This window comes from Tiliqua scincoides, chromosome 1, assembly GCF_035046505.1.
Source record: "Tiliqua scincoides isolate rTilSci1 chromosome 1, rTilSci1.hap2, whole genome shotgun sequence".
NCBI classification, from domain to species: Eukaryota; Metazoa; Chordata; class Lepidosauria; order Squamata; family Scincidae; genus Tiliqua; species Tiliqua scincoides.
This window is the reverse complement of record NC_089821.1, coordinates 1,292,383-1,318,708: the sequence shown is the minus strand read 5'-3', so window position 1 is coordinate 1,318,708 and position 26,326 is coordinate 1,292,383. Positions and strand designations below refer to the sequence as shown.

Sequence of the window (26,326 nt, the reverse complement as noted above, 5' to 3'; positions counted from 1 at the left end):
CAGTTCTTGCCCGGTCTTTGTTTTGTGTGTGCGTAGGTGTGCTGTTCTCTTTTACTGAGTTGATTTCTGCATTAAAACTGATTGCCAAACTCCTTAATTTTGGTTATTTTACAGAATGAGAGACGTACCTCATTGACAGGAATGATGTTTTTCACATTGAAGTAGAATCCAAAGTAAACCATGTTGAAAACTCCGTGGCGCCCCAAGGTAGCCGGTAACCCTTTGTTGAGCCCGTGTAGTCCCAGCCCATCAGCCTGAACAATCTGCCGAGCTTTGGCCAAGGTGGAGGGCTGCTGCATGAGCAAAGCAAAATACACACGACATTTGAAGAAAGAAAGAAAGAAAGAAAGAAAGAAAGAAAGAAAGAAAGAAAGAAAGAAAGAAAGAAAGAAAGAAAGACTTTCCCACTTCATTTTAAACAAAACTATGTTGTGAAGACAATAATAAATGAAAAATACTGTAAATAAAAAGATTGACCAGGATGTACATCTGTATAGCTAAGAGATTCAGAGCGCCATCCAAAAGCGCTCTTTGACCATGCAAGTCCCTTATGCTGGCTAGGAGTGTTGCAAACACGCCATAAGGTATGTTTGTGCCTCCTCAGAAGTCGACTGGGCTGGTGCAAAGATGTGTGCTGGCTCATGGAGGCTTATCCTTATCACCTGAAATAGGCGAGATTGTGCCAATTGAGGGTGGCTGGTGTAGGGTATTTGGGAGGGTGGGGGGAGAGCAGAATTGGGGTGTTTCAAGGGGTCAGGCAGTGATTCTGTGCTTACATAAGAACATAAGAACATAAGAACAGCCCCACTGGATCAGGCCATAGGCCCATCTAGTCCAGCTTCCTGTATCTCACAGCGGCCCACCAAATGCCCCAGGGAGCGCACCAGATAACAAGAGACCTCGTCCTGGTGCTCTCCCCTACATCTGGCATTCTGACTTAACCCATTCCTAAAATCAGGAGGTTGCGCATACACATCATGGCTTGTACCCCATAATGGATTTTTCCTCCAGAAACTCGTCCAATCCCCTTTTAAAGGCGTCTAGGCTAGACGCCAGCACCACATCCTGTGGCAAGGAGTTCCACAGACTGACCACGCGCTGAGTAAAGAAATATTTTCTTTTGTCTGTCCTAACCCGCCCAACACTCAATTTTAGTGGATGTCCCCTGGTTCTGGTATTATGTGAGAGTGTAAAGAGCATCTCCCTATCCACTCTGTCCATCCCCTGCATAATTTTGTATGTCTCAATCATGTCCCCCCTCAAGCGTCTCTTTTCTAGGCTGAAGAGGCCCAAACGCCGTAGCCTTTCCTCATAAGGAAGGTGCCCCAGCCCCGTAATCAGCTTAGTCGCTCTCTTTTGCACCTTCTCCATTTCCACTATGTCTTTTTTGAGATGCGGCGACCAGAACTGGACACAATACTCCAGGTGTGGCCTTACCATCGATTTGTACAACGGCATTATAATATTAGCCGTTTTGTTCTCAATACCCTTCCTAATGATCCCAAGCATAGAATTGGCCTTCTTCACTGCCGCCGCACATTGGGTCGACACTTTCATCGACCTGTCCACCACCACCCCAAGATCTCTCTCCTGATCTGTCACAGACAGCTCAGAACCCATCAGCCTATATCTAAAGTTTTGATTTTTTGCCCCAATGTGCATGACTTTACACTTACTGACATTGAAGCGCATCTGCCATTTTGCTGCCCATTCTGCCAGTCTGGAGAGATCCTTCTGGAGCTCCTCACAATCACTTCTGGTCTTTACCACTCGGAAAAGTTTGGTGTCGTCTGCAAACTTAGCCACTTCACTGCTCAACCCTGTCTCCAGGTCATTTATGAAGAGGTTGAAAAGCACCGGTCCCAGGACAGATCCTTGGGGCACACCGCTTTTCACCTCTCTCCATTGTGAAAATTGCCCATTGACACCCACTCTCTGCTTCCTGGCCTCCAACCAGTTCTCAATCCACGAGAGGACCTGTCCTCTAATTCCCTGACTGTGGAGTTTTTTCAGTAGCCTTTGGTGAGGGACCGTGTCAAATGCCTTCTGAAAGTCCAGATATATAATGTCCACGGGTTCTCCCGCATCCACATGCCTGTTGACCTTTTCAAAGAATTCTATAAGGTTTGTGAGGCAAGACTTACCCTTACAGAAGCCATGCTGACTCTCCCTCAGCAAGGCCTGAGGGAGAGTCAGCTTCTGAGAGTCAGAAGCATACGTGCTTCTTCAGTACGTATGCCTAAGCCTCTGTGTGTGTGTGTTATGTCTACATATGAATCAACACTGCTGGGGTCATGACTGACACATGGATTCTTTTGGAGAGTTCAGCGCTATCAAGGCTGTGCAAACTGCTAAACCACCTGTGCACATGAACCCACATGCATGTGATTTACTCCATCATCCTGTCTGTTCTTGGACAGATTCTTGGCGCAAAAAGGGGAGTTGAAGCGGCCCCCAAACAGCCGCTGAAGACACTCCTAGCAAGGTGAAATGCTCCTCAGCCATAGCACTGCAAGGGTAGATATGCCCACAGGGCACACTTGCCTATTTCTGGAGACTGTATCAGCAGAATAGCTGAGGGAGGTATTATGCACGGATGATCTCTCCCTGTGAGACGTGGGTGTTACTGCCCACCTCACACTTCTCCTGCCTAATGCTTATGTTCTTATGACTCAATTCCGCCCCACTGGACAGATGTGGGGTGCTGGTTTAGCTGCAGTTGCACAAGCCTTTGCATGGGGCACAGTACTTGATGCCCCTGTAACCCAGACGTCATCTACTCTTGACGATCTGATCTGGGACAGTCTCATGCTTTAGGCAAGAAATGAGTCACTGCCTGGAGAAAACTTGGACACAGTTTCCTTCAAGCTATGATGCATTTATGGCCTAATGCTTGAGAGTTTTACTATTTTTCCTATGCTATCCAGATTTGACCTTTCTTTATTGCGTGTTGATATTTTTAATTCGCAAACCTCCATGGAAATCCATTACTTGAAGGCCGGTGTATAAGAAATATTCGAATAACATGATAAATAAATAACAAGGAATTGCAAGCATTCTACAGTATTCCTTTTTTTTTTTTTTTTAAACACCATCTGGTATTAATTCCCATTCCAGAGAAGACACTCACAGACCAAAGCAACCAGGCATCTAATCCGTATGGCCATTTCTAGAAACTTAAACTCTCAAATTCTAGCCTAAAACAAACCAATTCCTGTGAAAGTTTCCTTTGAACATTTCAACTGTTATGTTTCTAGCCCTCAGTTAAAAATCTTTTTTCCCTCCTTGCTCAATTGTTTGCTTGCTTAACTCTGCTTTCCACTAATGTTACCTTTGCATAATCAAATATTTCATTAGAAAGGTAAAACGCAGCTTCCGCAAGGATGATTAGATAGGGAAATGAAGGCAATTTTGACTAAGCTCTACAAACTGTGCTGATTTCAATACATGTATTTGTTTAAAGAGCTTTCGTTGCAAAATATGAGCAAAATGAATGACAGCATCAGCCAAATGATCCCAATAATATCCAACCCATCGGCTTAGTGCTTATTCAGGTGATGGGCAAGCAGAGCATTCTTTGAAGCTTTTGTTTCACTTGGATTTTCATATTTAGCAACTGTCTGTGATACACTCAGTGTGCAAAAGTAATGGCAACAAAACAATAACCAGCTACTTGAACCCACATCCACAGAAAAGAGTTCATATTGCTTGGTGTGAGGGGCTAACAACTAGAGAAATACTCTGTTCGCAAGGGAAGATATTGTGTGGCTACATTCACCCAGCATTCCTGGTGGAGTCCTTGTTTCATATATGTCCTCCCCTTCTGTGTGCAGGTTCTTGTGTAAAGCAAGCATGCCTGCTTTGGGGGGGGGGCACCCTGATGTCGCCAAGGCACAGACTCCCAGAATGTTCCATATCATTGTACAGAAGCGAGCACTATTATTTGTACGGAAGCAAGCACTATTGATGTAGCCTTCCTTGTTCCGCTAAATAAAACACCCACTAATCAATGTATTACATTTTGTGAAGTGGCATCACACTTGTGGGACACACGAGATGCATATTTTTTTTAAGAACATTTTTGCACTGATCCAGAAAGGGTCAGCTGGTCTTTCTTGTCCTGAAAACAGTGTCACTAACTGGAATTTGGCACAAATGGGAACTCCCCCCCCCCCGGACAAAGAGCACTCACAGGGGGAGCGGGCTCAGGGGGAGGGGGGCTCCAGACTGGGAGCATCAAGGAGACAGAAGGATGACTCCCCTCCTCCATACCACAGTCCTGACTGATGAGAGGCCTGACTCTGAACCAGCACACCTGGTGCTGATCGTGTGCATAAAGTAAAATTGATTGTCACATCAGGGACCAAACTAGCTGTGACTCTGAACATGTGGTTGGTCAGAGCAGGCTGGTTTTCCCACCTGTAAATAGCACATGTAGGTGGACTCAGATAACGACTGTGGTCAGGGAGTGAGGCAGTTTTAATCCCATCCTCTGCTGTGGTTTCAGTATGAATCAGCCCCCCCCCCCCCCCCACACACACAGTTTTTGCTCTGGAGAAAATCCTCCATTGGCTTCAGGAGTTGATTCTGCCAATCTGGTCCAGCTAGGTTGTGGAAGTTACCATCATACTACTACCATCGTACCACTGCTGCCCAACCATAAGGCAAGCTGAAGTGGGCTACCTCAGTGGCGGACTGAGAGGGGCCCAAGTCCATGGTGGATTTGGGGTATGCTTCACCTGCAGTCTGCTGCTGGCACCTCCCTCCAGCCTTCAGCTAACAGAAGCCACAGGGATCTTCTAGTTTTACTTAAAGGGACAATGGCACAAACAAACGGTATTCCTTTGTTTGGGCCACCCCTTTCAATAAAACCAGAAGTCTCATTCCTCTCGGTTTGATGGAAGTGCACAGGAAGCACGGAAAAGAGCTTTCATTTTCTGGAGCGCTGCGGCAGAGATGTAGGGGTGCTCCAGGTCATGCTAGCCTACTCACACGTACCAGAGGGTTAATCCCATTGAATGCAGTGGGGCTCACTTCTGACTAAGGGTGCAATCCAGAGGAGGATTTGGCCTGGCGCTGGCCCAGGAGGGTTGCAAATGTGTCATAAAGCACGCTTGCGTCTCCCCAGGAGTAAGCTGTGCCAGCACACGGAGACTGAATCCAGCCTCTGTGGTGGCTTGTGCGGCGAGCCTTGGGTTGGTCTGGCTGGGCCGATGCAAGGCTCTGGAGTAGGCGGGAGGGAGGCGTTCCTGGGCGGGGGGAGGGCGGGTGGTCCCAGGTGCGGGGCTTCCTTTCTGTTGCATTTGAAGTCAGCACGTGATTATTGATGAAAGAGCCTGTACAAAAGGCCTGCAGCCCAGCTGAACCATTCATTAAGGGGGTCTTGAAGCAGAGGCAGGCTGATCTTTTTTCTACTTGTCCCCTTCGAAAGAGAAAGGAATGAGAAAAACTGCTTCACCAGAGTCAGGAGCTACTGCTCTACTGCATGCAAGAGTCTGAACTCCTTGTTCCCTCGCATGATCTCTCAGCTTGGAGCCAAGAGAAATTCATCTGATCGGTAACTTTAAAAAGTAACGTTCTTTGAATGAAGGCACAGCTTCACTGGACAAGATTGGCCTAGATGATCTTACAGTACATTCCATGCCAACCTAAAATTGTGGCCCGAATTCAACCCGTATAACTAGTGCTGTACTGTACACCCTTGAGCAACATGCCTTTTAAGTGGCCCCTCCCCACTTGCCGTCAGGGACATTCTGGGCAGCAACAGCAATTCTGAAATATGCTTGAAAATCAGTAGAGATCAGTGTTTCCCAATGTGTGTTCTCAGATGCTCGTTGGAGCCCAAGACCATCCTGACAGTGGAGTGTGCTGCTACCCTAGACAAACGGAGAAGCCCGTTTAGAGTACAAATGTTCACCAAATAATTCCCCAGCAAATGTCCTTTCCCGACTCCCATTTGAAAGGGCAACACTTTTGGGGAGGGGGATCATTACTTGTTTTCAGCTGCCCCAAGAAAATCTTCCTCGGCAGCAGCTGCACAAGACTTGATTGACATCCTGTACTCCATTGTCCAAGCACTTGCATTTCCAACATATTGAAAAAATATTCCTGTTACTGTACCTCAGTGAAAGAATCCCGATTTGCCTGCAGGCTAACCTTGACAACTTCAAAAGGGTTCACCACAATGGCTTCTGTGAGTCCGGATCCCAAGCCAGCCACTGCAAATGTCTAAAAGAGTTAAGTCAATCAGTTTCCATGCATTCTGTGGTAAAACATCCCAGCACATCACATTCTGAAGCTGAGCATTAAGCTGACTGATATGATGAAAGTGGGGAGACCTACCCTGTTGTAGTAGGATACCATTACTAAACAGCTTTCCTCCTTGATTAGATGTTGACAGTTCATGCAGAAGAAATTACAAAATCCACAAACCACATTCCAAATATTCAAAATAAAATGTCAAAGTCCTATCAACAACACATTCTCTCTTGCTGGAAAGAAATCTTCGTGATGGGGTTAAGAAATGCATAAGGGGGGGAAGCAAGCTCTTCACATTCTGTTTAAGAAGCCTCTGCATTCACACGTTACCAGACACAAATACTCCTCTTGAAAACACAAGCAGGGCATAAAGCAAAGAGTTCATTCAGTGGTAAATCTCATACGCAGGGAATACAGGGCTCAGTAGCAATGTTGCCATTTCAACAGTCTTCACTTGGAGAATTAACTTCCAAGGCAAATTTCACCTCTAGAAAGCCTCCAGCAAAGAATTAGCAATAACAATAGCCTTATATATATCACATCACAAACCTGCTGGTGCTTCAGCTGCTACTGTGATAAAATAAACTGCCACCAGCACTCAAGTAATTGATGTAAAGCAGTAAAATGTAGTGAAATTACATAAACATGCCATTCAAATTGTGTTGTCAAAATCACAATCTCCATAATATTGAATGCACTGGCCACAATGCAGCACAGAATAAAATGTGTTGAAGCCCCTTGACTGGCTTGATCTATCCTGATATACCACACATTTTAATTAACCCAGGAGGGTTTCCTTTCAGGAGAAGCTTCTGACTCTGCATAAGGAGTTGCAGTTGACAGGTGGAAAAATGGGGACATTGCAGGCGTTGTGCAAATCTGCTTGAAGGACTCATTCATAAGCCTGGCAATTTGGAAGCACAACCTAATCAACCTTCAGTAAAGCTAAGGCTTTCCACAGAAACACCTTTAACACCTTAGATGTTATCAACAAAAGCCTACAATGACTGGGACCAGTAGCTTTCGATCTCTAGGCAGTATGTGGTGCGCTCTCTCTCACACACACACAATCCCCTCCAAGCATTTTCCTAATATACTGAAGTTTGGAGGCAGGGCTGTGCTCCTAAATTCATCTTCCACAGTGGCTGAAAGAGCCACTGAAAGGAGGAGCAGGGCCTTTTCAGTGGGGCTTCAGAAGAGCATCAGTGGTCCCCATCAAAGATTTCCCTTGAATGTCTTTCAGAAAAACGGCAAGGCCCACCAGTGGGTGCAGACTTTTGGTGACTAGGAGAGAAAGAGCAAGTTGAATTTGTTGTCCTCTTTTCTGTCTCTAAAGTTTTTGAGTGGGAGTTTATTTAGTAACATTTAAATCATTTGAATGAAGCTGTTTTATTGGTGCTTGGATTTTGGCTTAAAACTCATCAGTACATAAGTACCAAATGAAAAATTATCAAAATGCCTTGCTAATTTTTCACTATGTGGTGGGAGCATGTTCTACCATTAGGGCAGAGATGGTAGAGGCCCAATGGCCTTCTAATTTAAGGTCTGATGCCCAAATAAGTGATTCTTGGAGCACCAAGAATGACCAGGGTGAGATTCTAGAGATTCCAGAGAGTCCAGGTTGCATTGGATTTCAGGAAGGCTGATTTTAACAAGCTCAGAGAATTGATAGGTGGAATCCCATGGGTTGATGAACTAATGGGAAAAGGGACTCAAGATGGGTGGGAGCTCTTTAAGAAGCAGCTTCTACAGGTTCAGTCAAAACCAATTCCTAAGAAAAAGAAAAGGGGAAGACACCTCAAAAAACCAGGATGGCTCAACAAGCAACTCAGCAGTGAGTTGAAGATTAAAAAAGACATGTATAGGAAATGGAAGATGGGACTGATCACCAGGGAGGAGTACAGTCAGATAGCCCGGTCTTGCAGGGTGAGGGTCAAGAATGCTAAAGCTCAGTACGAACTAAGGCTGTCCAGGGATGTCAAAAATAACAAGAAGGGTTTTTTTTAGATATGCCCAAAGAAAGAGGAAGAGAAATGTAGGGGTGGGATTGCTCCTGGACAAGGATGGTCAATTAGTGTCTGGAAACCAAGAGAAGGCAGAGCTGCTCAACTCCTACTTTGCATCCATCTTCTCTCAGAAGGAGGATTGTGCAAATGTGGGTGCTGGATCCTTGGCTGATGGGGGGGGGGATATGTTTACATCCCCGAAGAGGTAATGAAAACCTGGACAGCACAGGACTGCAGCTTAGGATTGACAGGGAATTAGTTAAATACCACTTGAATATATTCAAGTCATTTGGACGAGAAGAAATGCATCCTAGAGGACTAAAGGAACTTGTGGAGGTACTTGCAGAGCCTCTGTCAATTATCTTTGAAAAATCTTGGAGGACGGGGGAGGTGCCACTAGACTGGAAGTGGGCTAATGTGGTCCCAATCTCTAAAAAGGGGAAAAAAGAAGACCCGGGAAATTACAGACCTGTCAGTCTGACCAATACCAGGGAAGATATTAGAACAAATCATAATCACACAGTTTGCACACATCTAGACAACAACTCAGTGATCAACAGAACCCAACAGGGATTTGTCAAATACTGTATAAATTTTGCCAGACAAATCTCATCATTTTTGATTGGGTTACTAGCTTACTGGACTGTGGGAATGCGGTAGATGTAATATATCTTGACTTCAGTAAAGCATTTGACAAGGTCCCACATGACATCCTAATCAGCAAGTTGGTAAAATACAGGTTTGATGATATAATCATTAGATGGATTCGCAACAGGTTGGACGGCCATACACAGAGGGTGTTTGTCAATGGCTTCACGTCAACCTGTAGGGCAGTTTCGAATGGGGCACCCCAGGGCTCTGTCTTGGGCCTGGTTCTCTTTAATATCTTCATCAATGATTTGGATGAGGGGATACAAGGGAGCCTCATCAAATTTGCGGATGACACCAAACTGGGAGAAAGTAGAAGCCTTCAGGAAGACCTGGACAAAATGGAACACTGGGCTGAAATGAATAGGTCGAAGTTCAACAGGGATAAACGCAAAGTTCTGCACTTGGGCAAGAACAACCAAAGATGCAGGTATAAAATAGGAGATACATGGCTTGGCAGCACCACATGTGAGCAGGACCTTGGAGTTGTGGTGGAGCACAGAATGAACATGAGTCAGCAGTGTGATCAGGCTGCAAAGACAGCAAATGCAGTTTTAGCTGCATTAACAGAACCGCCGCTTCCAGGTCACAAGAAGTTGTGGTTCTGCTTTACTCTGCACTGGTTAGACCTCACCTGGAGTATTGTGTCCAATTCTGGGCACCCCACTTTAAGGAAGATGCAGCCAAACTGGAGCAGGTTCAGAGGAGAGCGATGAGGATGATCAGGGGGCTGGAGGACAAACCCCACGAGGAAAGGTTGAGGGAACTTGGCATGTTCAGCCTGGAGAAGAGAAGGCTGAGAGGGGATATGGGAGCTCTCTTCAGATACCTAAAGGGCTGTCAGATGGAAGAAGGGAATCATTTATTCTCAGCTGTCTCTGAATGTAGAACTAGAACCAATGGGTCCAAACTGCAAGAGAGCAGATTTCGATTAGACGTCAGGAAAACATTCAGGGCGGTCCGGCAGTGGGACAGACTGAGAGAGGTGGTGGACTCTCCCTCGCTGGAGATGTTCCAGCAGAGGCTCAACAAGCACCTGTTGGAGATACTCTAAGGCAGGGGGTTGGACTAGATCACCTATTAGGCCCCTTCCAACTCTATGATTCTATGTTTTTGAACATAATGCAATAAAACATATCATTCAGCTTGTGGGTAAGGCAAACAGTGGTGTATATAACCCCTACCTTTTAGAGGAAGTAGACTTGTCAGGATAGTCTCAACTTATGGGAATTCACACTGTTGAAAAAAGGTTATTTATACTTTGGAAGAAGGCATCTGCCAAAACTCACTGGGTCTGTACAGCAGGCAACCTGTTGGCAACCTGTGGCTTTCAGGCCAGATCTGGCCTGCCGCCAAAAGTCATCCAGCCTGCATGGAGTCCCTGTGCTGCACAGCGGCTCTTCCATGACTCTGCCATGCCCTGCACAGCTCATGGTAAATCAGCTGGGAGGCTTTGCCAATTTTGTGCAGCCAATTTTGGTAGCTCAGCAACCCAGAAGTTTGGAGATGACAATATCATCACCAAGCGTCCAGCCCCCTTTCCCGGAAAGGTTGCAGACCCCTGGTCTATAGCGACATTTTAATTATTATATATGGTTCTGCACTTTCTTGGAGTTTTTCACCTCCTTTTTTTTTGCTGCTAGTTTGGGTATTTTCCCCTTTTTGTCTAAGCAATTAACCACATTGCCTAGAGATACCCATATAGAGAAAGGCACACACGGAAGGAAGGGCCCATACCTTCATGGTAGAGGATATGGTTTGTAGGTAGAAGGACTCATGCTTAGCCCTAGTGTCTCCAGTTTAGGTGGCAGTGCTGTCAAAATCTGTGCCCTACGAATCAGATAAGACATTTGGGCTAAATGGACAAATGGAGCGACAGCTAACTGGACCATGATTTGACTGTAAAAGGCAGCATGATATATTAGCTTTATATTTTCAACTGCTAGAAAAATATCTGAAGTAGGTCTGAGCATCTTTTGGAACTGCTGGAAGATCTATCTCTACAGGATGGTTTTTGAAGCCAACCAATGGGTTAGGTTTTCTTAAATTTATTCAGTTCTATTTTAGGAGGTATATTCATTCTAAACCTTTGGAGTGGGGCAAGCTGTACAATTAGTAAACGAAGAAGCAAATCATTTATTGCTAGCCAAGATGCAAAAAGAGACATCTGAGAGAAACAAGAGCAAGAGACAAGACAAGAGACAAGAGCAAGTAAAATATTATACAGCAAGTAGTCTGTGGGAGGCTTGGGTGATGCCACAAAATAAAAGCATTAAAGGATCAAGTAAAGGAACTTATTAACTAAAAATAAAAAAATAAAAAACCTAAAGGAACTTATTACCTAAGTACACCAGAGCCCTAATCCACAAATTCTCATGAGCCTGGCAGATATTAGAACTTGAACCCATTGCACAAATGGGTCATGCTGTCATCTTTGACAATACCAATCACTTGTTTGGGGTTAAAGGGGAAGAGGTGGACTCCTGTATCTCCAAATATATGACCAATACTCTTGGGAGATGAACAAACCAAACATCATTTCCAAATTGCAAAGGGAACTACCTCTAGGCTCCCAGGTGCTAGATGTGAAAACCCAGAGCTGAGAAAGGCATGTTTAGTATGCACACATTTTCAGTCTATAAGACCACTCCTTGGAGTAAAGTACATACGTTTTGTGGGTGCTACAGATTCTTCATTAGCCTTTTACTATGGTGGAAGAATAAGCATGCTCTTTCCTATGAGCTCTAACAGATCCAGAGAGCTACTCTCTGAGTAATTATGTAGATTGTGAAGGACACATTGTGACCCTCCATGATTTGCCTACAGAACATCACTTGTGTCATCAACTCCATTCCCTTCTAGTTTGGCTTTATAACTCGAGAGGTATCTATAGCCTTTCAAGCTCAATGAAAAGAATTATTCATTTAAAATGTCCTAAAAAGTTTCCTCCTGGTACTGTATGTCTGACAGATGAATTACAGCTAGTAGATGTTTAAAAGATGTGCTGTAACATAGAAGATTTAAGCAATATCTCATATTCTTTGGAAAAGGTCTTCAATTCACAGAAAGAAAGCGAGCGAGAGACAACGAACCTTCATTAACCCAAGACAAATGAAGTAATAACAGTAGCAAAACATATCAGATGAATGCAATAACAAGTATAATGATACTGTAGGAGTCTCCCATTTCATGCAGATGTTCATTCCCTTTGGCTGATTAGATGCGTTCTAATGGAAGATTTCTGGTATTTTTGTCAAACAAAAAATAGACTGTCTGTGCTTGTCACAAAACTTCCAGTGAGAGAGCCAAACTGCAGAAATACTTCCAATCCCCAAACTCACTTAACCAAGAAATCTATAATCCAGATGGTCAGGATTTGTAGCTAATGCTCTCTTCCAATGCACTTTCTAGTGACAGCAAAACAAAACAAAAAATCAGTTACACTGATTGATACCTGGGTGGCCAAATTCCTAGGAACCCCAAGCTGCATCCTACCCAAGAACTTCAAGGTTCACTTTCTTCTTCCACATTATAAATTAATATATAGGCTGAAGTCCAGCCTGGCATAAGCAGCTACTCCACCCATGCATAGAGGCTTTTCCATTCCTCCTTCAAATGAAAGCTTCCCATTTCCCCCAACCCCCCCCCCCAAAAAAAAATCTCTCTCCCATGGTTGAATGGTTAAAGGGCTGAAACTGGAAATAATTTCTCCCCTCCCTCAGTGCATGAAATGATTGCCACTTGAGCATGGGGATGGAATGGGGGCAGTTCACTCCCTCCCCCACCTTCTCCCCCAGTGTTCATGAATCATTGCCCATTTCACTCCACTATCATGACTGTTGTGAGGAGGGAAGGAAGAGGGATGTGTGCTAGAGAGGAAAAGCTGGCAGTGTCTCAATAGTGTCTCACTTACCAGTGCTGGTGATAATGAAAGATGTCCCAGTAACTTCTTGTATTGTTCAAAGGTGAAAAACTGGAAAGTAAATACAGGAACATTTAATACTCAAAAAGGGAGTGGAGATTTTATCACCAAAAGCTGTTTACCTTTATTAGTCTAACAAAATGCAAAGAAAGAATGATTTGATCCGGTTGTACCTTGTTGAGCGATTAGCGCTGCACACATGGCTTTGGTTAAACTTGAATCGGACAAATTTGATTCTCAGATCTTTTAAGATCTTTTAATTTTATATATAATACATCTATCCAGATACTGCATAATATTAAACTCAGTTTATGCCAGTACTGTGCCTTCCTTCTCCCCTCACTAGAAAGAAAAGAATAATTGTTGGCATGCATGGTACAAGGGTGCACAACCATTTGCAGAGAAGCCAGTGTCAGGCAGAAGAGGTGATCCTCTTGCCTCCCTGTTCCAAAGGCATCATCCCTGTTGCTAAGGCAACCAGGCCAATGCTTCTTCCTGAATCTAGTCATGTGTAGTTGATTTGTTGGGCAGAAAGTGGATGGGCATGAACATCCAGATGCACACCTGCCCTTTCACATCCTGCCCCAGCTCACAGTGACTGATGGCTAGAACTACACAGATAAAATCAGCTGTGCATTTCCGGGAAGTAATGAGACCATCAGCGTAGCATAGCAAGATAGAAAATGTTGCCCAGGCCCATAAGCAGAGGTGTTTGAAAATGCTGTCATTTAATTTACTCAGAAGTAAGTCCTTTGTGTTCAGTAAGACTTACAGCCCAATCCTATGCAACTTTCCAGTGCTGATGAAGCTGCAATGTGGCCTCAGGGTACAGGAACAAACATTCTCTTTCTTTGAGGAGGCTTCCCTGACTATCCCACGCCCCACTGCAGGATGCAGTGCATGCCCACTTGGCATGGCTGAAGCAGCACTGGAAAGTTGGATAGGATTGGGCCGTCAGGCTGAATAAGGCACTATTTAACTCACCAGAAGCAACACCTCTACTATAGGAAGTGGGGATGTGTGAAGTTCAGAGGGAGGGCAATGGGAGCCTTTTCCTTGCCTTCAGTGGTGTCATCAGATCACTAAAACTTATTAGATACCTGTTGTATTCACTGTGTGAACTCTTAGCTGAAATCATGACACAAAGAAGCCCCAAGGGGAGAACACAAATTATTGAACTTGTGAACAGGTGCAGAATAAAGTGAACAACCAACAAAGTTGAGGAAATGGCAAGGATCTTTTCACTCTCTCCAGGATGCCACTTTTTGCATCAAAAACTGAACCTCATGAAGTCCAGTGCAACAATAATCCCATGCCCTTGTATATTAAATCCCATACCCTTGTAAATTAACCCCTGCTAATTGGGTAAGAGGCACTTTTTCAAGTGGGTGCTCCTTTTTTTAGCAGGCGGAGAGTAACTGGCCCTCCTCACCCCAGCAGTGTCTTTTCGAGTGGCTGTCTGCTGGTGTTGTTTTGCATCTTTTTAGATTGTGAGCCCTTTTGGGACAGGGAGCCATTTAGTTACGGCTAAATATACGGCTAAATATATATACGGCTAAAAATAGTATTTGATTTTTCTCTGGAAACCGTTTTGTGAACTTTTAGTTGAAAAGCGGTATATAAATACTGTTAATAATAATAATAATAATAATAATAATAATAATAATAATAATAATAAAGCATATCCTAAATCCTGGCTTCTAGTTAATTATTAATAAACTCTTGCTATTTTTTCCTTATTTTTTTAAGGTTAAATTTTCATGTTTTGTTTCTTGCTGAAAAGATCATTTCCTTCTGCTAAAACATATGAACTAATTTTTTTCAACGCTTTATTTTTTGTTCTATGTGAATTAAAAAAAAAAGAACAGAAAGGAGTATTTCATAGATATAATGTTAAAATGGGCAGGAGGTCTGGCTGAGTGGTAGAGCTGCCACCTATGAAGCCCAAAGAACAGCCGGGAACAGCAGGAAGTAAACAAGAGCTGCAGAAAGTGCAGATGGGACGAGTCATCCCAGTTGATGAGAGAAGAGAAGGATGCCCCCCCCCCCCCGTGAGAGTGGAGTGGAGTGCCATCAGCTATGCGGGGGAGGCAAATGCAGCTGGAAAGTGACCAGAGTCCACCTGGACTGAAGAGGTTCTTGGAGGAAAGAACTTGTAATTGTAAAAATCCCTCTGGGGTAAGCCTGCCTATGTAAACCGCCTGGAATAAAGTCGGAGGAGAAATCCACTGACAAGAATGGCAGTATATAAATACTGGTATTATTATTATTAGTATTATTATATTCTTGCACAGTCAGGTAGGTGTTGTTGGCTGGCTTGTTTTTTCCAGATGTTGAGTCCTTGCCAAGGATCTGGGATGCCTGATTTTTAGCATGTTTCACTGTTATAAATAATGTTGCAAGATGTAAGCTGTTCCCAGTACAGCTGCTTTTTGTAGTTGGTGGATGGCAATTTCTGTGGCCCCAATGCTGTTCAGGTGCTCTTCCAGGTGTTTAGGAATAGCACAGAGGGCGCCAATCATCACTGGGATCACTTCAGTCTTCTGCACAGCCTCTCAATTTCTATTTGTAAATTTTTGTATTTTGTTATTTTTTCCAGCTCTTTTTCTTCCACTCTGCTATCCCCTGGGATTGCTAAATCGATGATCTTGTCTTCCTTTTCTTTCTTCTAGACTGCAGTTATATCTGGTGTATTGTGCGATAGGTGTTTGTCTGTCTGTAGTTGGAAATCCCATAATATTTTGGCATCTTCATTTTCAGTGACTTTTTCCATTTTGTGATCCCACCAGTTTCTGGCTGCAGGTAACTTGTATTTCTTACAGATGTTCCACTGTATCACTGTTGCTACCTTGTCATGCCTTTGGTCACAGTCTGTTTGTGCGGTCTTTTTACACCAGCTAATAAGGTGGTCCACTGTTTCATCGGCTTCTTTGCAGAGACGGTACTTGCTGTTTGTTGTAATCTTTGTTTGTGCAATTATGATTATGATTATTAAAAAGCTATACATTAGGGGAAAGTGGGGGGAAATATATACGCCAACAAAACATTAATCAGTATATCAACACACTTCATATTTATCAAGGAATGGCCTCTAACTATTCTCAATATGTCCATGTGCAACTGATGCTGATATGCCATTCACTCAACCATCAATCAATGCAAAATATCATCCATCCATTGGGCAGATGCTGGTGGGCATCTTTCCTTCCACAGAATTCCCATTTGCTACAGTCAGATTCAGTTCTAACAGGTTTCACACAGGATATTCGTGGAAGTCTGCGTGCCTTGTTCACCCTCTATAAATACAATACTTCTACCTGATTTTTCTTCCAATGTTTAAGGGCCCAATCCTACCCAACTTTCCAGCACTGGTGCAACCACAATGCAGCCCCAGGGTAAGGGAACAAATGTTCCTATACCTTGGGGAGGCCTCTGTAACTGCCCTCCCCCATAGGATGCAGTTTATGCCCCATTGGCACAGCTGCACTGGCCCCGGAAAATCTGATAGGATTGGGCCCTAATTCTCTTTTGCAAATGAGCTCACAGGGGCTTGAGGTCCATCCAAGTCTGTTTAAACGGAGCTGCAGGATGCTCAGGCAGGCTCTTGGCATGGTTTAGAAAGAGGAAACAATGGAAAATTTAGCCACAGAGATGCTGGTACCACAACGCTGTTTTCGTGCCAAATTATTGGGAGCTGCCTGATCAACAAAGTTTTCACCTTACTCAGCGTGTTGCTAGTACTGACCTTCCTCCTTGTCCTTCTCTGCAGGCACTGTGGTCAGTAGCATAGATATAGGGGAGCAAAGGACCCTTCCCTTCGGAGCCATTCTTGGTGGGGATGAACAAAACGAAGGCTATTGCCTCCCTGCATTCAACTCTGTTTTGCTCCCACCGCCTGGAATGGCTCTGAAGGGGAGGGGAGGGGAGGGGTCGCTTGCATGCCACGATGAGGCTTCCTGCAAAACCTAGTGCTTTGTACCCCCTCTAGGTATGCCTAGGTAGGTAGGATACCATAACTAGGTATGATTGTAGTTATAGAGTATATGATAACCAGAAAGACAGCTTGAGTTCTGCAAGCATATATCTGTCCATGACGCCTGCTAGAAACATCTCTTCCTGGAAAATGTCCCATTTTCAAATAATTCAGGTGTCTTGGACTAGCTGTTTCCCCAAGCGAAGCATTCTGTAGGCTTTGGAAGTACCGTAACAGTGTTGATACTTCATAAACGAGTGAACCTCAAACATTTTTTGGTGTAACACAACCTACAGAGGTATAGAGGGGGGTTAAAGATTTCTTTAAAATGTTTGCTAATGGATGATGCATAACTATTAAATTGCTAGCTACATTGCACAGCTACAACGAATTGTTCTGTATTAATAAAATTGTCATAAAGCAGTCACAGTTAACTTGATGAATAAATGATAAAATGTTATAAAATGCTGCTGACTGCACACTTTTATGATAATACATAAAACCTGAAATCACCTACATCAAAGTAGCCTTAATAAAAATCCTATGCATGTCTACTCAGAAGTAAGTCAGTAACTTACTTACTCAGAGTAAGAAGTAACTCAGAAGTAAGTAAAACTTCACGTATCTAATAACTGATCTTAATAATAAGCTCAACGGATCTTATTCCAAGGTATGTAAGTGCGCATAGGATTTCAGCCTTGGTGACACAGTGCAATAACGAGTAGGTGGAGGAACGTAAAACCTAAATGGAAAAATAAGTATCAAAACATATTTTCATATTGCACATTAAACCAATGAATACAACATATTCCTGTTCAGTGTCACACTTCACTTTTTCATGGAATTTGAGGTATTTTTTAAATGTTTTCCATGCTTGCCACAGATATTGCCCAGCAATCTTTTGTTCTTAAAAAAAAAATTGCTTTCAAAATACCAATCACTTCCTAAAGCCATAAACAGAAGAACTAGTTAGCACAGAGCAACTCTGTTTGATATTACATGGACAGTTCTGAAGTTGAATAAAATGCAACTGAATAGCAGTAAAGTGCATACAAAGAGCAGAGTTTGACAAGCCAATACACTTCTGGATATATGAATAATTTGTCAGAAACATGTGTCTGTTCACTTCCATGGTTCATGTTTTTCAAGAGCACAAAATTTCTTCATCGTGATACAGCAAAACTTTTTGTTTTTTTAATTAACCATGATTATTTTTAGATCAGAAATTAGCATTCTTCTCAAAATTCAAGAGGGGAAAAAATGCAAAATACATGTCTTCATGTATCTAATAACCAGTGCTGTCCATCTGGCAAAGATACAAGTACATCTAAGTTGCACAGAAGAAAAAAAGACAAAGTACTTACCATATGTCTCAATAACATTAAGGTAAAACTGCCTGGGAACACATGCAAAATATGTATTTGCCCAACAAGCTCATCTGTTAACCATTGTACTGGCACTGTTCACGTCTTTCCTTCAAGTCCAGACTAAATCAGGGCTATAAAGTTTGGCTTTTCATCCTTCAGAATTACCAGCTTTCTTTGCAGAAAGGAAAAGAAAAAAAAGGAAAGCGAGAGAGAGGCACAAACAGGCAGACAAAGGATCTGAGCTCTTCAAAGAGAAATTGTCTTTGACACATGGCGTCCAAGTGACATATTACCTTAATTATAATGGCTTTATTTTTACATGCAAATGGATTTACCAAAGGAATAGACAATTATATTTTTCTTCTCAACAGGAACTCTGCCTTGTTTGTTTATCTGAGTGATCTTTTATCAGCACAGCAGTTTTATAATTCAAGGCAGCCCTTCCCTGCAACTTCCCGAGATGGGAGTGGCAGGTACAGAAGCAGCTGTGCAAAATTACCACAGTGGAACCAGAATTACAGTCTCTGATTTGGAAGGGACTCCAAAGGTCGTCCAGCACATCCCCCAAATATGAGAATTAGGTGCTCAGGAAACATCTCTTTCCCTTCTGCTCCTGAAGTGTTGGGACAATCTACAGTCCTCTTGTCTTGAGTGTGAATTCTCTCTATGCATTCAATCCTGGCACTGCAGACACAGTTTGCAACCAGGATTAGAATCTGATTGAACTCACAACTATGGTTTGCAAAAACGATGATGCAGGATGCTGCAAACCATAGTGTGCTCCCGGAATGGGAAAGCAAGTAATATGGGAGGGTAATGGGAGAGTAAGAAGTCATGTTAGAGTATAAGTACGTTAGAAGTTGGGGGTATGTTAGAAGAGTATGTTAGAAGTTGGGGGGGCAGGGAATAGACATGCAAGCCTGCAAGGAAATATGGAGAGGAAATGCCTTTCTAAAGCCTCCAGAAGGCCCTCTGAGGCCCAGGTAGGCCACGTGCAGCCTCCCCAGGCCTCTAACACCTACTGGAGGTGCTTCCTGTAATGTCTGGGAGATTCCATTCTCCACAGTTTTCTGTATCTGCGGGGGGGGGGGGGGGCAAAGAGTGCAGGAACAGATCCCCTGTGGACACCAAGGCAGTATAACTAAGGATGCAATCCTGAAGCGTCCATGGGCCGATGCAAACTCTTGTTTGCCCAATATCATCTACTACGCAATTCATCTTCAACTCCATTAGTCCTGCACCCCCAGGCAAAACCTTCCAGGCTGGCTGTCCTCCACCAGGGAGACGGGTCATTGCACAGTCCTCCTTCATGCTTTTTTTTAAAGTAAAGAAATAACAAAAACAAGGGATGAGCTCCCATGTTCTTTGCAATGTGTTGTTTTGTGCTAAATCTCTCATGTCCCCTCCTAAAGGCTGCCAGGTCATGTCTTGTTGTTTGCTGGTACTGGATTGTTGTGTGATTGTGTGACTCAGGCCACAGTGCTGTGCCTGCACAGTGCCTGCACAGTGCTGTGCAGGCCTTAGGGGGCTAGAATCAGGCTTCCGGCAGCGAAATATCTTTTACAGCTGTTGCAAGACGTGGCCTGCTGTTTGTAGAGGCTGGGCCACCACCGCCCCTAAGCAGTCCTTCAACATTCCCTGGTTCTGGAAAGTCAGTGTGGGGGCTGGGAAAGGGGGAGGGGTAGAATGGGACAGGAAGGGGAAGGAACAGAGAGGAGACTGGGCAGAAAGGGGCCAGATCGTGGCCTGCATCACTGAGGGAGGGAAAGGGTAGGATTGGGCTGCTTAATAGGACATACAGATGCCCCCATATCTGTGGACTCAATTTCCATGGTTTCAGTATCCACGGCTCACAATTTCCCCTGTTGCACTAATCTCATCGGTTTTGTTTCCCTGTTTACAGCCCTCCAAACTGCTTCCTCTTCCCCCCACTTGTTAGCACCAACATGAAGAGAAAGCTGTTTGGAGCGCTTGCACGGAGCAACAGTAAGTACAGAGTTTGCTGCTATCCACAGTTTTAGGTATCTGCAGTAGCAGCAGGAAAACATCCCTCGTGGATATGGGGATGATTATAAGTATTTCAATCAATATTTTAATAACTCATAGAAGGGTGCAATCCTAAGTACACTTTTCTTGGAGCAAGCCCCAGTGTACAGAGTGATAATTGCTCCTGAGTAAGCCTGCACAGATTGAGCTGCAACTAAATTACACGTCGCAAGTTAGAGCTGCAATTGAGTTTAGGAGAAAATGGTTTTAAGCAAGTTCTTCCTGTTCAATCAAAACTTCTACTGGACACTTACTCTTGATATTCCACGTGGCCCCAAACCTGCTTCATTCTCCATCTATTTCATGAAAAATCCCAGACACATTTTTGGGCCACCTCTGGCTCAATGCACTCATAGCCTAGTTTTTAAAAGGGATCATATGAACTTGTTGGGGAATGCTCACCCTCAGACATTTACTGAAGAAAGACCCTGACTGTAAATGCAGCTGGAGAATGTCACAGCCCCATGTCGCATTTTCCTCAGATGGTGCTTTAAATAAATCAGGTGTGACCAACCTTTCAAATTTAGGGCTCCTGTACCTTTAACAACTGTGTAGAGGCGAGAATTTCAGCAGGTGTGGCTTGTCATCTGTGAGATGACAAGAGGCATCTGCTGAAATTCCCTCTTCTACACAATTGTTAAAGGTACAGGAGCCCTAAATTTGAAAGACTGGCTACCCAGAAATACAAGAATAAGCAAACTCATGGCCCAATCCTCCCTTGGTGGTGTGCTGGTAGAGAGCATGCACCAAGGGTATGCCAGGCCATGGCGCTGTCACAAAAGCACCAGAAAGCACTTTGCAAAGACTGTGTGCACTGGCAGGAAGGCCAAAGCCCTCCCACTGGCACCAGCATGCAGAACTATGTCCACCAGAGCAGGCATGTCTTGCGCAAGCGTGGGGGAAGGACTGGGGATGGCAGAGAGGGGCAGTGACGGGGTGAAGTGAGTGGACCACACCTGGGAGGAGAGTAGGATTGGTGCCAGCAGCATGTGCTATGTCATATCCACCTTCCTGCACCTGATCTGCCGACATGGATCAACCCGGACTTGCGCCAGCTTCTGATTTGACCCATAGCAGCTGCTGGGGCTTACCCTGAGCAAGGGAACAAACGTCCCCTTACTTTGAGGAAAACTGCAGGAGCCAGAATTTCCCTGTGGCACGCAGCACAACCCACAGTGGCACTGCCATATTGAGGGGGGAATTGAGTTAGGATTGGGCTGCCCACCAGTGAATGCTGCATCGGAAATAATTCTTTTGGCCCACTCGGGGGCCGTGATGGCAGACCACACAACCTGCCATCGTATCTCATGGGTTGCTGGTGCTCCTCAGAGCTTCTGCCAGCAGGAGGCAGGAGATGGTGCGTGGGCAACAGCAGCCTGAAGAAAATCTACTGTCTCCAGTAAGTTAGCAGTGGGGTGGACTGGGGCATGGAACTGCTCGGTTGCCAGGGCAGTTCAGGAGCAGGAGGGAGTGGAGCTTGGTGGGAGCTGTGCGTGCTCCATCTTGTTACCCTTCTCACTGCATGTTTCCCCAGAGGGTCTTCAGACTTTTGCCACCAAAAGAGCCAGCGTAGGTCTGAGCAGACCCCTTGGGGACCAGACCAAAAACGGTTTTCACTTAGCTCTCCTGGGCTGACTGCTCCTCAGCTGGGTGGCAGCGCTCAGCACTCTGGACAGTGTTAATTAGGCAGGTGTGAAACAGTGATATTTAATGAACAAGGAAAAGCAGGCTCTAAACTAGCGTAAACTGTTATCTTTTCATAATAATAGCTTTTAACACTACAACAACAAATAGTAATAAATTCCAAAGAGCCAATAACACCATACAGCTCGTTCCTCATGATCTACTGGGGCTCTGCGGATTAAAAAAAAAACTGTGGAAAAATAGATTTAAAGACCCACTTCCAGGTTTCTTGCCCCTCTGTTACTCCTAATGAAATAAGGCAGTGGTATTCAAACTGGGGCGTCGCGATGCCCCAGCCTGTGGGTCCTGGCCTCTGCCCCCTTAAGGGGCAGGGGCAGCCATGAGACATGGGGAAGGCAGCAGCGCAATGCGCAGGATCGTGCCGCTCAGGGGGGCTGCAGGGGCTTGGGTGCACTTGCCACACTTGGGTGTGGGGAGCCCTGCGCAAACTTCGGCAGGGCTCTCTGTGTCAGGAAAAGTGAAAGCGGAGCGATCGCACCCCGTTCCACAAAACCGGAAGCAGAGCACGATCGCTCCGCTTTCCCTTCTGATGGGGCTGCAGGGACTGGGGTGCACCCTCCAGTCCCTGCAGCAGCCGTCCCTGTGTGCGGGGAGCCCTACGCAAGTGCCTGAAGGGCACCCCAGGTCAGGGAAAGGGAGAGTGGGGCGATCGTGCTCCACTTCTGCTTTTGAGGAGGCAGAGCAGATCGCCCCACTCTCCCTTTCCCTGACCTGGGGTGCCCTGCAGGCGATGGAGGGTGCATCCCAGTCCCTGCAGCCCCCTGAGTGACGCGATCCTGGGGATCGAGTTGCTGCCTCTCCCCGCCCCTGCAAAGACTTACTGCGGGGTTCAAACTCCCGGAGAGTTTGAAAACCGCAGAAATAAGGTCTTGCCTCGACATCGCAGGAGTTTGATTCTGAGACTCCCATAAAATTTGTTAAATAAAAACAGTTAAAAAAATAAAAAACTGCGTACCTTTACAATTGTGGTTTAAAAACAGCATTTCTTACTGTTGTAGAGAGACAGTCAGTAATTTGAAATGCAAAGGACCCCCTGCCTTTGCCTGGCTCAGCTGAAGAATGGAATGATCACTTGCATGACTGTCTCTCTACAACAGTAAGAAAAGCAATTTAAAATAAACTAAAGGGATATATTTCCCCCTTCTCCAGAGATCAGCACATTCCTTCTCATTTGCAGTAGCCATCTGTATTCAGTTAAATCATGTATAACAAGGCTGGACCTGGATTGCTGTGTGTTACAAGACTTTAGCTGCAATCCTCTACACCAGCGATTTTCAACCTTTTTCATTTCACGGCACACTGACAAGGCACTAAAATTGTCAAGGCACACCACCAGGTCTTGGATAATTGCCAAGGCACACCATGCTGCCTGTGCGGGGCTCACATCCCCATTAGCCTTACAAATAAATGACCTTCCCCCAAATTCCTGTGGCACACCTATGGACCACTCGCGGCACATGAATGTGCCACGGCACAGTGGTTGAAAATAGCTGCTCTATACACTTACAGGAGAGTAAGCCCAATCCTATGCATGTCTACTCAGAAGTAAGTCCCATTATAGTCAATGCATGGAAGCGTGAATAGGATTGGGCTGTAAGAGCCCAATTCTATGCATGTCTACTCAGAAGTAAATCCCATTATAGTCCCAGGTAAGTGTAAATAGAATTGCAGCCTAAGTCCCACTGAACTTAATGGGGCTTATTTTGAGCACGGGTAGTACTGCACTGTTAATCATCATCTGTGACAGCTGTTTTGTGCCCCTCCCCCCCAAGAATAACAAAAGCAAATGATACTTCAAATGTTACATATCATAGTTTAGCCCCTAAAATTTTAATGCTGGGTGATTACAGTCCTCTTCAACTGAAAGAGTTAAGTGTCTCAGTGGGGTTTGGCTTTTCTTTTCTTTAAAGGAAGAAAGAGAATGTCTTACCTTTACTGCCCTTTTGGGTGTTTCAGCCAAGATTGGAGGGAGGATGCCTTTGTAGAAACCAAACAATCTATTGAATGAAGAAAGAAAAAGTAATTCAGGTACATAAGAACATTAGCCAAGAGGTAATTCTGTTTTCTTTTCAGAAAAAAACAGCTAATCTCCGGGCATTCTTAATTATTCAGAACAGCCCTTATTGTCAACAGTGAAGCTGTTTTCTTATGTATTATGTAACTCTTGCCCCAGTCCTGAAATTACTTACCCTGCTATAATGCTGCTGACTTCAACAGGACTAAACTGGAATAAATTCTTTGAAGATTGTGGCCTAAATCTGAGTTGATACCACAGGAATAATAACCACAATTGGCAGCAAGTGAGCACAGCCCCAACCAACCCAGTCTATGTCAATTAGATGACTCTCTTGTGCAGAAGGAGAAGGTCTTCCTTTCTGAAGGAGGAAAGCAAGGCTTATTCCTCAGTTGCTGACCATCCAAGGAAGTCGCCTGCAGACAAGCCATGCTGCCTTTATCAAAAGGTAAGTGATGAGAAAAGAGCACAAGAAATTGAACTTAGAGCATTATAAGTACTTATTTGGCAAAGAAGCTTGAGTCCTCTGAACATAAGAACATAAGAACAGCCCCACTGGATCAGGCCATAGGCCCGTCTAGTCCAGCTACCTGTATCTCACAGCGGCCCACCAAATGCCCCAGGGAGCACACCAGATAACAAGAGACCTCATCCTGGTCCCCTCCCTTGCATCTGGCACTCTGACATAGCCCATTTCTAAAATCAGGAGGTTGCGCATACACATCATGGCTTGTACCCCGTAATGGATTTTTCCTCCAGAAACTTGTCCAATCCCTTTTTAAAGGCATCCAGGCCAGATGCCGTCACCACATTGAACATTTCGCTCAATGTGTAGGAGCCACAACTTGACAGTTTCATTTTACCGCTAGGTTTGTGTACTATTTTCCACAAACAAATCTCTGCCACAATCTGTGCCAAATCAAGTGAATTGTGAGTCTTGCCTTGAATCGGAGTAGTAAGCCTTACACTGTCCTCTGGTGGCACTTTGCCACCATTCTGGGACTGGCATGCACGCATGATTTTAGGAGTTGCTTGAAAGGATTACATTTAAAGAAAAGAGCAAATGCAGGTGGTAGAAGACAAGGAGCTAGTAAGGATGAGGCAGTACTTAGTACTGGACCAAATGCAACTCACTGTCACCTACCTCACTGAAAAATCCGCTGATAGGAATTTCCCTAAGTTTCCCAGTCTCAGAGGTAGAGTATTGAGAAGTTCTGTGTGACAAGTCAATTTGGATTTGTAGGAGGTGTGACACACATCTGACTTGTCTTGTCTGTTTCTCAAATATCTATGTACTGATGTTGGCAGTGTGTTATGGTGGTTCTACTGGAAGCCTACCTGTGAACCCCAAGGGCAGACCAATCCACTGAATGTGGAAATAAGGGAAAAGAAAATGTGTATTATTAGATCTAGGAACATGGGACATAGCAGATTATGCAAAGTGCATGTACCACAAGCAACGCAAACCAAAAATGCACCAAATATAACCAGGATATCCCACTGCTATGGAGATGTGTACTTACAAATATTTCTCCAGAAGTAGTCTTGACATGAGGTAAATTGAGACAGCTGCCTCAGGCCATAGATTTTAGGTTTGGACAAGCTGTATGTCTTGAGATCATTTGGAACATGCATGAGCATGTGTTCAAAGATCACCGCACAAAATCATTGCCAATTACTACAATATCTTTTTTTTGTAATGAGGCCCACCAAATATCAAGTTTCAACATCAAAGGGTCATCCTTCAGGTTTGGGCCAAAAGTGGTATGAGACCAGCAAAAGCTGAATCTGTTCTTCATGACCAGTTTGTGATACAGCCAGAAATGAATTTACATCCAAAATTGTGACAGGAAGAAATAAACTTGTTATTGTTGGCAACCTTCAGTCTCGAAAGACTATGATATCGTGCTCTGAATGGTGGTTCTGGAACAGCTTCTATTGTGGCTGAAAAGGCCGATTCGGGAGTGACAATCCCTTCCACACTGGCAGCAAGTGCAGTCTGTCCCTGGTCTGACTCCCTGGCTATGGCTTTCCTTCTTTCCTTCTTTGCCTCTTAGCCTCAGACTGTTGGCAAAGTGTCTCTTCAAACTGGGAAAGGCCATGTTGCACAGCCTGCCTCCAAGCGGGCCGCTCAGAGGCCAGGGTTTCCCACTTGTTGAGGTCCACTCCTAAGGCCTTCAGATCCCTCTTGCAGATGTCCTTGTATTGCAGCTGTGGTCTACCTGTAGGGCGCTTTCCTTGCACGAGTTCTCCATAGAGGAGATCCTTTGGGATCCGGCCATCATCCATTCTCATAACATGACCGAGCCAACGCAGGCGTCTCTGTTTCAGCAGTGCGTATATGCTAGGGATTCCAGCACATTCCAGGACTGGGTTGTTTGGAACTTT

The 26,326-nt window shown here is 44.6% G+C and overlaps 1 protein-coding gene across 2 annotated transcripts in view; it reads right to left on the bottom strand.

Moving 5' to 3' along the window:
• SLC25A21 (solute carrier family 25 member 21) overlaps positions 1–26,326 on the bottom strand; it is a 334,345-nt gene that overhangs the window by 11,556 nt on the left and 296,463 nt on the right. For both annotated transcript variants that reach the window (XM_066636680.1, XM_066636691.1), the window contains 4 exons: positions 23,855–23,921; positions 12,826–12,885; positions 6,121–6,228; positions 129–293 (listed from right to left, as the gene is read on the bottom strand). In XM_066636680.1, the coding sequence (XP_066492777.1) occupies positions 129–293; positions 6,121–6,228; positions 12,826–12,885; positions 23,855–23,921 (400 nt within the window). The remainder of the gene's footprint in view (positions 1–128; positions 294–6,120; positions 6,229–12,825; positions 12,886–23,854; positions 23,922–26,326) is intronic.